At 34.9% G+C, this 13,268-nt stretch overlaps 1 protein-coding gene across 10 annotated transcripts in view; it reads right to left on the bottom strand.

The window, feature by feature from the left end:
- Nucleotides 1-13,268, bottom strand: part of LOC123309446 (protein retinal degeneration B) — a 57,848-nt gene that overhangs the window by 21,001 nt on the left and 23,579 nt on the right. For 9 of the 10 annotated variants that reach the window (XM_044892592.1, XM_044892641.1, XM_044892634.1 and 6 more), the window contains 9 exons: nucleotides 9,195-9,287; nucleotides 8,942-9,130; nucleotides 8,454-8,616; nucleotides 7,899-8,062; nucleotides 7,555-7,719; nucleotides 4,192-4,377; nucleotides 3,965-4,135; nucleotides 3,304-3,432; nucleotides 16-278 (listed from right to left, as the gene is read on the bottom strand). In XM_044892592.1, coding sequence (XP_044748527.1) covers nucleotides 16-278; nucleotides 3,304-3,432; nucleotides 3,965-4,135; nucleotides 4,192-4,377; nucleotides 7,555-7,719; nucleotides 7,899-8,062; nucleotides 8,454-8,616; nucleotides 8,942-9,130; nucleotides 9,195-9,287 — 1,523 coding nt within the window. The remainder of the gene's footprint in view (nucleotides 1-15; nucleotides 279-3,303; nucleotides 3,433-3,964; nucleotides 4,136-4,191; nucleotides 4,378-7,554; nucleotides 7,720-7,898; nucleotides 8,063-8,453; nucleotides 8,617-8,941; nucleotides 9,131-9,194; nucleotides 9,288-13,268) is intronic. The other variant, XM_044892625.1, reaches the window with a different exon arrangement.

Genomic DNA, 13,268 nt, shown 5'->3' with positions numbered 1-13,268 from the left:
AAATGCCGAAAATACCTTCAATTTGACTGAAGTTCGTTTTCTTTGCCATTTCTCCCTCGGTTGACCTGGTTTAAAAGTAGGTTCCCTTTCTTCAACGCCACTTTGAGGTCCTGTTTCAATACCGCCTATTTGTCGAAGGATAAATGCAATTACATCGCTACTTTCCCAGTAACTAGCGTGAAAAAGATGTGGTAAGGCATTCGTAGGAAAATTGGACAAACCTTCCGGGCAGTAAAGCGCATAATCCATTCTCTTGTTGCCCCACCATTTGTTTTGCACTGAAATTAATTAGGATGTTTATGAAATCCAAAATGTGCAGAAAAGCTAAATTTATAATATTAGGCCAATTACATCTCAATGGTGGCCCATGAGTGTTATCGGTTTGAAGATAATGTACCTACTAAAATTGGGAATTGTAATAGGGAGAAGAGGTTTTCGTGAAGATATAGTAATATTCAATTATGTGTCTGTCAATGCTGGAAATGTGTAACAAGCAAGGCAGATTGTAAATTACACTATACCGCCTCACAAAAATCCGAAACAAATCATAACTGTAATTCTAAAGCTGTAACTGATCGATCTGCCTTTTCATAAACCAATCAATATATGTATATTCTATAACGCTAGGTGCACTTCTTTTATCACTACACTACACGTGCGTTCAAGAAAGATCTGCTTCTCTGACGAATACAACTTATTTCTTCTGAATGGTAATGCCAACAGAAAAAGAAGAAAGATCGCACTTATACTACTTATAGCCCCCACCTCCAAATTAAATTTGTCCCGGTGTATTCCGAAAAAGCTTAGTTGGTCTGTTTTATGTGGGATGTGGGCTACCTTGTACGTGTATGATTGAAAATGCGCATTGTGGTATACCGTTTGAATTGAGTTTCATTCATTTCAACCAATTGAATCTAAATTTCAGCATTCTCTTCGAATATTATTTCCTATGATTGGTAAACACTCAGAAACATAAACTAAGATCAAAGACCTCCTCCAATACGTGGGTTTCTATAATAAAAAATATAAAACACGCATTTAATTGTGTTGGTTTGGAATCAGAAAATACAGGGTTTTTTTGAATCGAAATGGTTTCGATTCATTAGGTATTTTTGTTCTCAAAATTGTGGCTGGAGAAAAATTTCCTTCAAGAAAGGAATTCTTATAATATAAAAGTATTATTTCATGAAACATTTCCACATGTAATGAAGCAAATAATAAAAAATAAGATTCGTCAACAACAAAAAAGCTTGACAAAATAAATAACAATCATCCACAATTATTAACATCACAGAAAATTCCAGAAATGTTATTCCTTAGGATGCAATTATGTAATATAAAATTATTGGCAATTCAAACTACTTCATCCTCAGGGTAGTATGATGAATTCACATTCAACGATTATATACAGGGTGGTCCAGATCGTAACCAAGAAATTTTAACCACGTATTCTACATCAAAAATAAGCCCTAGTTTGTCATATAAACATATGTCGAGAAATGTTTCCTCTCCCAGACACGGGGTGTTAAAATTATAGAAAAAAAAAAGTTTTTTATTAATAATTCTCACACTGCTTGAAATATTTTAATGAAATTTGAGAAATAGGTTTTGAGCGTCAAGGAGCACTTTTTGCATAATATAATTTCTTTTTTATTCTACTAGTGGCGTCCGTACTGCAGCGAGACTGAATATTTTCAGATAAAAATATTATACGCCACTGGTTTTTCCGACAATAAAAATTATTACTCAAATCCTTATTTAATTTGGAGCAAATTCGGTCTCTTGACTTTTTGCTGCAGCAGGCACCGTTTCCGGTTAAAAAAATAAAACACATTCTCATGCATGAAGAAATCGCCAAAATTTGATATGGTATGTACATAATAATAATGAGACTATTTTTGCTACATCAAATTTTGGCGATTACTTCATGCATGAGAATGTGTTTTATTTTTTTAACCGGAAACAGTGCCTCGTACAGCAAAAAGTCAAGAGACCGAATTTGCTCCAAATTAAATAAGGATTTAAATAGTGATTTTTATTGTCGGAAAAACCAGTGGCGTATCATTTTTTTATCTGAAGATATTCAGTCTCGCTGCAGTACGGACGCCACTGGTAGAATAAAAAAGAAATTATATTATGCAAAAAGTGCTCCTTCACGCTCAAAACCTATTTCTCAAATTTCATAAAAATATTTCAAGCAGTGTGAGAGTTATTAATAAAAAACATTTTTTTTCTATATTTTTAACACCCCGTATCTCGGAGAGGTAACATTTCTCGACATATGTTTATATGACAAACTAGGGCTTATTTTTGATGTAGAATACGTGGTTAAAATTTCTTGGTTACGATCTGGACCACCTGTTTAAATATGGCTTTTATTCAGGTGGATCAAGTTTGTTGAATGATACAAGTGAATAATAACTATAATATGCTAATAGAATAAATACTATACTGTCCACGACTATTTAAAAGAAAATTCTGAAGTAACCATAATTTTCTGTTTCTACAATACGATTTTTGACGTTTCAAATTGAATTCGGTAGATTTGACAATTCATTAAACACTAGAAGTCCGATAGACCTCTAACGGACAGTTTCATAATCAAATAACTCCCTTCAAGCAAGACTTCCTTTAGTCCTAGTCAGAGGGCAGCAAATTTTATTATCCAATATAGTTTTTAGTTTCAGTCCAATCTGCATTGCCGTTCTTGTATTTTAAAATAAACTAGCTAATTTTTCTTAGTGGGATTAATTATTCTATTGAAATCTTGACACAATTTATTGTTAGCTGGGTCAAGCTAGGCGATGATATTAATGTCTTTTGTCCATAGGCGGAAATAACGTAAGTTGGGGTTTGATTATGATCACTTTATTCAATAGTCGTGGATAGCTTATTCCAACTAAAATACGCCATCTTTTATAACTAGTCACAAATAGATCATAAAATTGATTTTTCGACAACTCGATCAGTGTTTCGATAAGGGTCTTCCACCCCCACTAGCGACAGAGGCTACCCTCTGAATTTTTGATGGCAATAAGGCCATGCAAAACTCACGAACACCTTGACATAAACATTAATTCTGCAACCTAGCAGGTTTGCAGAGTTTTATATTTTGTGATTAGATATAGAGCGTGGCGTTTTTTAGTTGAGAAACCCGTGTAATCATCCGTATCGATGAGGAATATTCCTGAAATTTTCCTGGGTGAAAAAAAAAAAGGATTTTTCGAACAATAATACGCATAAAAGCAGCAAATCAGAGGCATTCCAACGTACATTACCAACAGAACAGTTACATGTACTTACAAGCAGAAATTGCTTGAAGCGGTATATTATCAATCAATCCAGAAACTGTACTTTGAATTGAAACTTCAGATAGTCGTCTAGGCTGAGATGAATCACTAAACATTTGAGGATTCGTTTGAAGGATTTCAACTACAATGGTAAACAATAAACAGTTTAGGCACCATAATTTTTTTTTTTTTTTGAAAAAGTGAAGTGTTCAGTTGTCTTCCAATTCGTGAAAATAGAGATGAAATCAATAGATTTCGAAAATAACTTGAAAAATTTAATTTTTTTTTCAAGAAACCCAATTTATTACTTAATCATCGGTATTTACAACATTTATCTCAGTAGAGGAATATCCCTGCCCAAGAATCAATAAATTTTTGATGTATATTTTGATTTTCTAGAACTCAATAAATTTCTGATTTATATTAGACTTCTCAAATATTTATGAAAATTTCGGCTGCAATCTTGAATTCAATAGAAACTATAATCAGACTATCGATTTATTGATGAAGAATGATAATTCAATCATGCTTTTATGTCAAATGAAAAAATAGATAAGTGAGATTTTCAAATCTAGATGCAGCTGATTCAGTAAAAAGATAATAAAAAAGATAAAGCTTCAATTCAATCCAATGGCTGAGTGGAGTTTTCAATCAATGTCAATAAGAATACTCACGGAGATGATAGGGCTGCCCATTTCCAAGGGGATATTTCGCGTATCTCGGAATATTAACCGGAGGTAAGATTGAGAATCTGGCTGACAATAGAGGCTCCAGACGAGCGGCAACCGGATCCGTTGGATGGAATAGATTGTAAACCTGTATACAATTAGGTCTAGCTATATTACCTGAAATGATAGTCGGAAAATGAGAATGGAAAATTAATACATGACTAGAATCATACTAGTTTTATCTTCTGATGTTGCCAGTTTCCGATAAGCCAATACAAGACCTAGTGGACTTCCGAACATGAAGAAATCTGATACTTCAAAATCGAATTTGTTATTGCCAGATGGATCGCTGGTGGATGAGGATCTCCTTCTAGTAGGAGGTGCAGCTAATAGGCCGGTATCATTCACTTGAAGTTCATCTGAAATAATATTATACAGGATGTAAAATAGTTGGGGTGATTAAAAAAAATATTATGGGTCTTTCATATACAGGCTGTCCTGGGAAGAATGCGACAAAAGGATGCCATGAATTAATGTCATCAGGCTGGACTCAAGAAATTTTAATCGCCTGAGTGCCTTCGTTTGGGATACACAGGGTGATGTTCATCTTATGAGTGAAATTTCACAGTTCCATAAATCTTGAACTATTCGACCGAATGAATTAAAATTTTGAAGTTTTGTCACCCTTCACTATCGCCTTTCTTCAATATTCCTGAAACTGGACAAATCAGATACGTACTGGGAAAATTTTGGACTTCTCTATTTTCGTGAATATTGGATCACCCTGTACATGGATATTATGATTTTTTTCCTTTTTTTTTAACCGCTGTAACGTGGTTTCCTTGGAGAAACTTATCTCGAGCGCCAGCTATTCTTTTCACTAGGAAGAATAGCAAACCTACCAGAGCAGCTGTTAGTCGGAGACAGAGTTCGCTGTTATCTAGGGTGGTAGCAATAACGAAGTAGTCAAAATTAAATTATGTACCAGTTTATTCACACATTCGGAAAATGATTATATAAACAACGGAAATATGTGTAGGTATGAAATATGAGCGAATCGATCAGCAAACATACATTCTGGAAATTCGATCCGATCACGAGCACTTTATAAAGTTTATACCGGGTACAGTGAAAAATCAAAGGTTTTTCAATAAAGTGCGCCAACCAGAACTGACGAAATGGATACTTAGGATGACCTCGCTGAAAAATGCGTGAAATGACTTGCTATACGGTATCGGGGTGTAATTAATTATATCTCTCCAAAAATAAAAGAAACAACAACCAGGGCGGAGACTTTTATTCACTACCCCAAGGGCTTACGCACCATGACTGATAGCGAAGAAAAGGTCTATTTTGAGAGCAATTACGGGATTTCACTGACGACGAGCGGTATCTCTTATTCTCTACCCCAAGGGCTTACGCCACATGACTGATAAAAAAGAAGAGATTTCTATTTCAACACTTATGACGAGGGAACGCGAACAGGGGGTTGACGGGACTTCCTCTTCACTACCCCAAGGGCTTACGCTCCATGAATGATAGCGAAGGAAAAGTCAGACTCGCGAAACAGGGTAAAGTACGGTAAAAGCTAAACAGAAAGCGATACAGTACAGTAGTGTCAAAGAAATAACTGGTATAGGTCTAATAAAGAAACTGAACGGTATAGACGGGGACCTACCTCCTTGACTTCAAAGCACTCGCGGAAAACGAAAATAAAAATTAATTTCAAAAGCACTAAACCTCGCAAAACACAATCTACTCTAATAAAACGTCTCGAACTAAAAATTTGTTGAACGGCTCGTCGCAAACACAGGTAATCAAAGGTTATTCACTATGAAGAATCGAAGAGAAAAGAAAAAGACCGTCGCGGGGGAAAATCTGCTTTTATAGGCGAATCCCCCACACGTTAAAAATCTGAAAATTCCAGAATGCGACAAGAGTAAAAAACGTCGTCAGCTCCGATTTATCGCATATCAACATCAGAAAAACGTCGAAATCTTCAACGGCGTGCAAGAAAAACAACGTTAAACACAGATAAACGGTTTTTTACATTTACTCTGCTTGTCGGAATGAATGCATTGAAGATTTGAGAATTAAATATTTTTAAGGGCGGAAATGTGAAATGAAAGGAATGCACTAAAATGAATTCCAATTTTCTCAGAAAATTCGGATTCATTACACCGCAAAGAATTAATTCAAAATAAAAATTCTAAATCTCTGTTTGGACCGTCATACAGGGTGATCATTAAACATTATCTTCAATAAATCTTGAACTCATAGGTAAAATTATTTCAAATTTTGCAGTTTTGTCACCATTTACGACTGCCTTCCTTGAAATTTTTATCAAATTTGAAAAGCAGAACCATACAAGCAAAATTTCAGACTTGTGCATGGACAATATGATTTTTATGAATGAAAATGAATACTAGTGTTTAAGAATAGAGTTCAGATCAGGATATCAAATTATAAAAAAAATTTTCATAATTGAAACTGGATGATATATATAAAACAAAAAATAGCAAATGAAATGAATGGAAACATTTTCAGTTCAGGAATTGTTCAAAATAGTATCCCTCCATTCCATTTTTCTGAACACGTTGATATAGTTGTATCACATCTTTTTCTTTCGTGTTCAATTGGGATTTAATAATATCGAAAGCATCAATAATTCTTTGTAGCAGTTGCTCTCTACTATTTATCTGTACTGTATAGGCCTCTTGTTTAAGCGCTCCATATAAAAAATAATCTAACGGTGTCAGATCAGGGGATCGAAGAGGCCAAGCCACCTGTCTCACAAAAAAATACATATCAATCATATCCGTAGGTATATTCTTCTCAAGAATATTGAAAATGCATGTCTTAATCTGTTAACAGAACAAATCGCCAAATGGGGGAGGTTTGATGTAAAATTTGATTGTTTAAATGGCTTTTTTCAGTTGATCGAAAATCATAAAAATAAGACGGATTTGAAGAAAATGTCAAGTAAAGGAAGTCATAAAGAGTGACAGAACTGCAAAATTCGAAATAATTCTTTCGATGAGATATATTGAACTATGAAGTTTCACTCATAAGGGAATGTTTATTGATTACCCTGTGTATGACAGTAACAAGTAGAGATTTAGAATTTTTATTTTGAATTAGTTCTTTGGGGGTCGCATTCTTCCCGGGACACCCTGTTTTTTTTGAGCTGTCGATGCGCATAGACAGCCCTTTAAGGGAGGCACCTGGAATTGATATTATTTTTTTCTCAGAAACCAGAAAACTGACAGAAATGAAACTGCACAGATATTCTATGTGAGTAGAAAAAGGCGGTCAAATAAATTTTGGTAGTATTCTCCATAAGGTCGGTATGATATCCGCCTATAAGGTAAATGTAAGTTCGAAGATAATGCCAGCCTATACAACTCACCCCACGTGACTGATGATAAATATCTATACAGGTAAAGTAGATGCGGCGGCTCACTAATCATTACTGATAATAAAATTCGAAATGATCTGTGTGTTACTAAGGACTTATTGATAGGGGATTGGGTGATGAAGCCTTACTTTACAAGCCTAGAATACTCAAACAAATGATATTTTCGCTCTACACTCACCTTTATGTAGATAATCATTTTCCAAAATACTATTTTCACTACCGTGTCTTGACTGTAGCTTCATTACTCGACACAGCGCATCATATGCTAAAATAGAACCAATAGAGTCAGCTACCAAACTCACTTGCCCACTGAATCCTCTGCCTTCGTCCGATCTCAAGAAATCTGTAACAATCATGTTTTTAACTCAAATTTCTATAATACAAAATAAAGAGTTACTTCATTTCTGATTTGATTCATTTTTAAGATGAAAAATGTGAAATAACTTTCCATCCCTAGTTCAATTTGGGTTTAGTATATTATCCCATTTATGTTCCAGCAAAAAAAGATATTGATTATTATACCTTGATAAGTTGTATTAGCTAAATTGATTGTCCTAGAAACAGCTTCAGTATATTCTGGAGGCGATGAAGCCAAAATAGGTATAGCACCAATAGGTATTGAGTCATGTGTGATTTGAGGAACATCTGTACAAGAAGGAGATACATCAAAACTGTACGGGCTTAAGCTGAAAAAATAAACTTCAATCAGTTGAGATCACTAAGAACAAATTCGAAAAACAATATGAAAATTTCTCGCAATGAGATGGTGTCCCTCTACCCTGCAATCTCTGCATTGGTTTTACATTATTAATCTTATCGATGGCTGGCAGCTAAGCACTACATGTACGGCATTTCCTTCGCAATGCAAAAAATTTTACGTTTTCAGTTTTACCAAATATCCGAATCTTTTTTTGATTGGATAAAATGTTAATTTTTTATGATAAACGACCAGAAGTGAGCCGTGTAGGTTAACATTAAAAAAAAATGATCCACTCGATTGCAACGAACAAAATCTTATCTACATTGGAATCGATACCATCTAAAAAGTTCTCACTACGAAACTTCCATATTGCTTACCTAGAAACGATTGCTAAGCTCTCTGTACAAATTGAAGGACACGAAACGAGACGTATTGCTATGTGGCCAATTAAAGACGGATAATGCTGCCTCATAACCGATTCGAAAGCACCTCTGAATGTCGTTACATCGGATTTCTTCGCAGTCATATCCACGTTAGCATCTGAAAAATATGATGTCTAATATAAATCTAAGTGCATTTTGGCTCAAAACTGAAATTCAGGTTTCTCTTCATCTAATTTCAACAGAATGTAAGATATTTTTGTTCATATTGCAACAATATTCTCTCCCCCAATATTTCGCAAATCAACGCGTGCGCTATTTTGTTACAGCCTTATCCACCGTTTTAGCACAATTAATCCAATCCAGGTAAATGTTTTTAATACAAATAACGCGGAGAAAGTAACTGAACAATTTGGTACTGTGTATTTTCAAAGTATGAAAATAATAAAACGACAATAAATTAGAGAACATACTGGAATTTTTACCTAGTACACTCCCAGCATGCATTACTAATAATAATACTGTTGTGTTACAAGAAAAATGTGCAGGAGAAGCAGTGGGCGAATCTGTGAAACTAGCATCCAAGGAATTCACTTTGTTCCTCTGCATTATTCTTCTCGAACCTCTTTCGCTGGCAACTCTCTGAAGATATGATTGAGAGAATATGCTATCTTCTGCAAAAATAGGTTATCATCAGAAAATTGCAATCATTTGGTGTAGATATATATATATACCTACCGTCTTTCTCTACAACAATAGTTGATGAAGTGTTTTCATTATCATCTCCGCATAAGATTTCTAAAGAGCTCCATTTTGCTAGTAAAGTTGGATCTGTAATGTCCAGAAAAAATTTAGAAATTTGGAGTAAGCGCATTGCATATTTGAATTCCACTTTGTTTCATCCTATCCTGTTCTGTTCCAGAAAAGGAGAATAGATGGAGAGATTAAAACAATTATTGCTGATTGATGAAGAAATTTGCATAGCTAGCAGTACCCGCCTGCTTCACAGGATGATTTTTTTGATAAAGTTAATGGGATGGACAGGCAGGAGGACTAGGGTGGGCACGCTCCTTCTCAGTAAACTAGTAATTCTAAATATAAGACTAAGAAATATAGAGTGTTTTTCGAATAAACTTATGCTCGAAATGAATTACTGAGCTACAGTAACCCTCTGGAAAGGTTTTTCGACAATAGCTCTTGCAGAATAACAGGAAAAAGGTTCATTTATAGATGATATATAGTGAGTGAGTGCAATCAAATACCATATTTTTTTTTAAATTTAAGGCTAGTAACATTTCAAATGGCCTAATATCATTTGAGTTTCAATCGTAAGCTCTCTTCAAAATCTATCGCGTATATAAAATGTAATGGGTGTCCTCAAAGGCGATTTTTTGAAGTGATTTGAAAGAAGTAGAGCTTGATTTCGCAAAAAATTTTTTCAATAAAATATTTAGTATGACGGGAATGATCGGCCCCTTAAGTCCGATGCGATTCCATGAAATTTTGAGTACCTACGGACCTGAAAGGCGGCTGTCAGCCGCGTGAAAACAGATGAAATATAATTTCTCAGTGATTGTGAAGATTGGTTCAGAACACTGGATAGAATAACTGAAAACGGCTTATCGACTCAAATGGCAGAATCAAGAAATATATTCGGGAAATAGAGAGATTGAAGTTTTAAAGACATTATCGTAGAGAGCTGACATATCTTTTGTTCACCTATGAAGCCACATTCACAATTAATGGAGTGAATTGTTTAAATGATACGGGATGTTAGCTCCTAATCATTACCAACGAAATGTTGAAACTATCTGAATAAATTTGGCTCATTTGAAAAATTTGGTGTATTGTGAAAAAAGGGTAAACATTCTTCGTGCTGAGAGGGCTATTAGTGCTTTCGCAATTTTACCCCATTGAGTCGAATTTTATTGATGAAATATTTTTGGTGTCTCAAAAGTATTTTTCTTTCAGTGGGAAATCTTTCAAAATGAACCATTTCATAAAAAAATCCTCGAAGTTACAAGATGATGAAAAAAGGACATCCTAAGTTGCCATCAATTCTCTTTCCCAGTCGGAAATCATATGGAATTCAGTTCAAAGCCGATTGGAAAGATGATGACGTAGAAGGTGGCAAGGTCAAGAGCACTGACAGTAAACGGTTTATTAACAGTGGCGTAGACAGGTATATGATGGGCAAAGTTACGAAGAACATAATTTAAAATATATTCACCTTTTGTGCGAAAACGTTTATTTGAGGACTACGTCATTTAAAGTGCTCAAGAAATTTTCAGTTAGTAGATGACAATTAAATTATTTGAATTCATGGCACACTACCGCCTAATTTTATGATAGCTCCGCCAATGTGAGCTGATTATAGAATCTAAAGGAAGATTTTCTATTTTCTATAGCTTACGGACAGACGTTCCTATTTTTACCTGCTCTATAATTGCCTTACTTGTTCATATTTTCGTTCGGTACCAAAGAATTCGGTTTACCTTCATACCTTTATCACAACCGTCTATAGAGAGTACTTTAGAAGGCTGTGCCCTCATTCACATACTACTGTGATTGCGAAAGACGTACGTGTCGTGGTTAAATAACTCATGACGGTCATAACCCACTTTTTTATATTTGTTGTTTACATATTTTTTTGAATTTATTAACTTGACCTTTCTGCAGTGGCGGCTGGTCTGTGAGGGCTATAGGGCTACAGCCCCCCATACAAGAAATCAATCCTTTTATGCTATTTACCTTCCCATACGATTTTTTATGAAAATATTACATTCCACTGTTATTTATATAATTTATTAATGTAAAACTTTCATGCGACTCCTGCAGTTTTGTTTATTTCAATCATAATCTAGCAGTTCGTCCCTGCATGGGCGATGAATCGTATAGCCCCGAATTCTTGCATTCGGACAGTCATTCGGCTCCGGCCGCAACTCTTCGTGTCCGTCATTTTAAGGAGTAAAAGGGCTACGATAAAAGTCGCCCCTATACTATCCGCTTCAGTCTAGCCGCTGCCCGCTAGCGTATAGACAACCTAGCGAGTGTTCGTATTTGTTTACGTTTTGAAATCATGGCGGACAATAGTGTTCAAAATATTTTAAAAACTGATTTCGCGAGGCTTTCGCTGGCGGAAAGAAGCCGTATTAAACTGCTGGGTAGACCGACTTCCGATTTAAATTCAACCCAGGCAGATAAAACTCCAAAAACTTCTTACGCAAGACGATTCACAAGACAAGTGTATAACAAGTGATAACGTATGGGCAAGGGCAGGATTTAGAGATTTGAAGCACCTTAATGAAAAAATTAAGAAGCATGAGCTATCTGCCAAGCATGTAAAAAGTTCGACAGAATTAGCTTTTCTGGGTACGACTGATACCGCTGCTCAATTAGATTCAGCTTACCGGAATAATATTATTAAGCACAACGAGCAAGTAGATAAGAACAGATATGTTTTAAAAAGAATTATAAATTGCATCAAATTTTGCGGAAAACTGGTTTTAAAATTTCATATTTTTATTATTATTCTGAAAGTAGCCCCCTAGTGAACTGGATCACGAGCCGCCACTGCCTTTCTGTAGTGTAATCTTTAAATTTCCACCAATTTCGCAGTCGGATTTACCTGAAATTATTTGCACACGTTTTAAGATCCGATGACAATACAATTTCATTGAAAGTTTGTTCCAGTATCTCATCCAAGATCTTCAGAGTTATTAAAACACTACAGTAACTAAATATAGTATAGCCATTGTATATAACACTAACTATAAGAGCCACCTATTCCATTACTCAGATACTAACGTTCGGTTTCATAATCAAATTCAGGGCCAATTTCACAAAACGGTGATTAACTCCGCTTAACTTGAACTAAGATAAAAAATGAAACTCTTTCTAACATTGACATCTGCTTTGTCTGTTGAGTGAAATAAAAATTAATTTGAACACAAAATAAGTCAAATTATAGAGAAAGGGCTTATGACCGTTTGCACCATTTCGGTAACCAATGATTGAATTCTTACGGTCAGTTTCATAATCAAACTTTAAAGCACCTTTAATTTCAAAGCTTCCTTTAAAGCTACTGAAAATTGCTCTAACCCCTGGTTTTATAAAGCTTGATCGGGAAATCAACGCTTGATGGACCAGTAGAGGTCAATTTGTTTTCAATCGACACCAGGGACCAGGGAATACTCCTTCTGACGAAAATGATGTATTTTTTATGAAATATCTCTGAAACGTCACATTTTGAAAATACCATTTCAACCGTTTCCCAAAAAAAAAAATATTTTAAGTACTTAAAAATGAAAAATAAAAATGGGTATTTAAAATTTGAAGCGTTTCGTATCTATTGCACAAGTTGGCAACATCGACTGAAATATGCGTTGATAATAAAGAACAACAAATGCACTATCTTGATGAGATAGACAAATATGGCTGTCTATGAAGTCTTCGATGAACGAGGAAGGTCGTAAAAATTTTATGGGATTAATATGGTCGGTTGCTGTTGAGGCTGGCCAGTGAGTACGCGCCTTATCAACAGCTGTTATTTTATAAACAAGCCATTGTTCTTTTTATTTTCCAGTAGGCACTGTTGCCAAATCGTTAACTAGAAACGAAGCTATTTAAATTTTAAATCCTCATATTTGAAGAATGATTTTGAATAGTTTCCGCGGTGCATTTGAAAAATTCATGAATGGAACTCATAATTATTCAGTTTAAACTCACATATGTTCTGATAACCCAAATTGAGGAGAATTCCAAATTCAGTCATGATCATTCAGAATATCATTACCTATCGCATCGAATTAT

This window comes from Coccinella septempunctata, chromosome 1, assembly GCF_907165205.1.
Source record: "Coccinella septempunctata chromosome 1, icCocSept1.1, whole genome shotgun sequence".
Classification (NCBI taxonomy): Eukaryota; Metazoa; Arthropoda; class Insecta; order Coleoptera; family Coccinellidae; genus Coccinella; species Coccinella septempunctata.
Note: the sequence above shows the minus strand (reverse complement) of the source record. Positions and strands in the feature narration are given on the sequence as shown.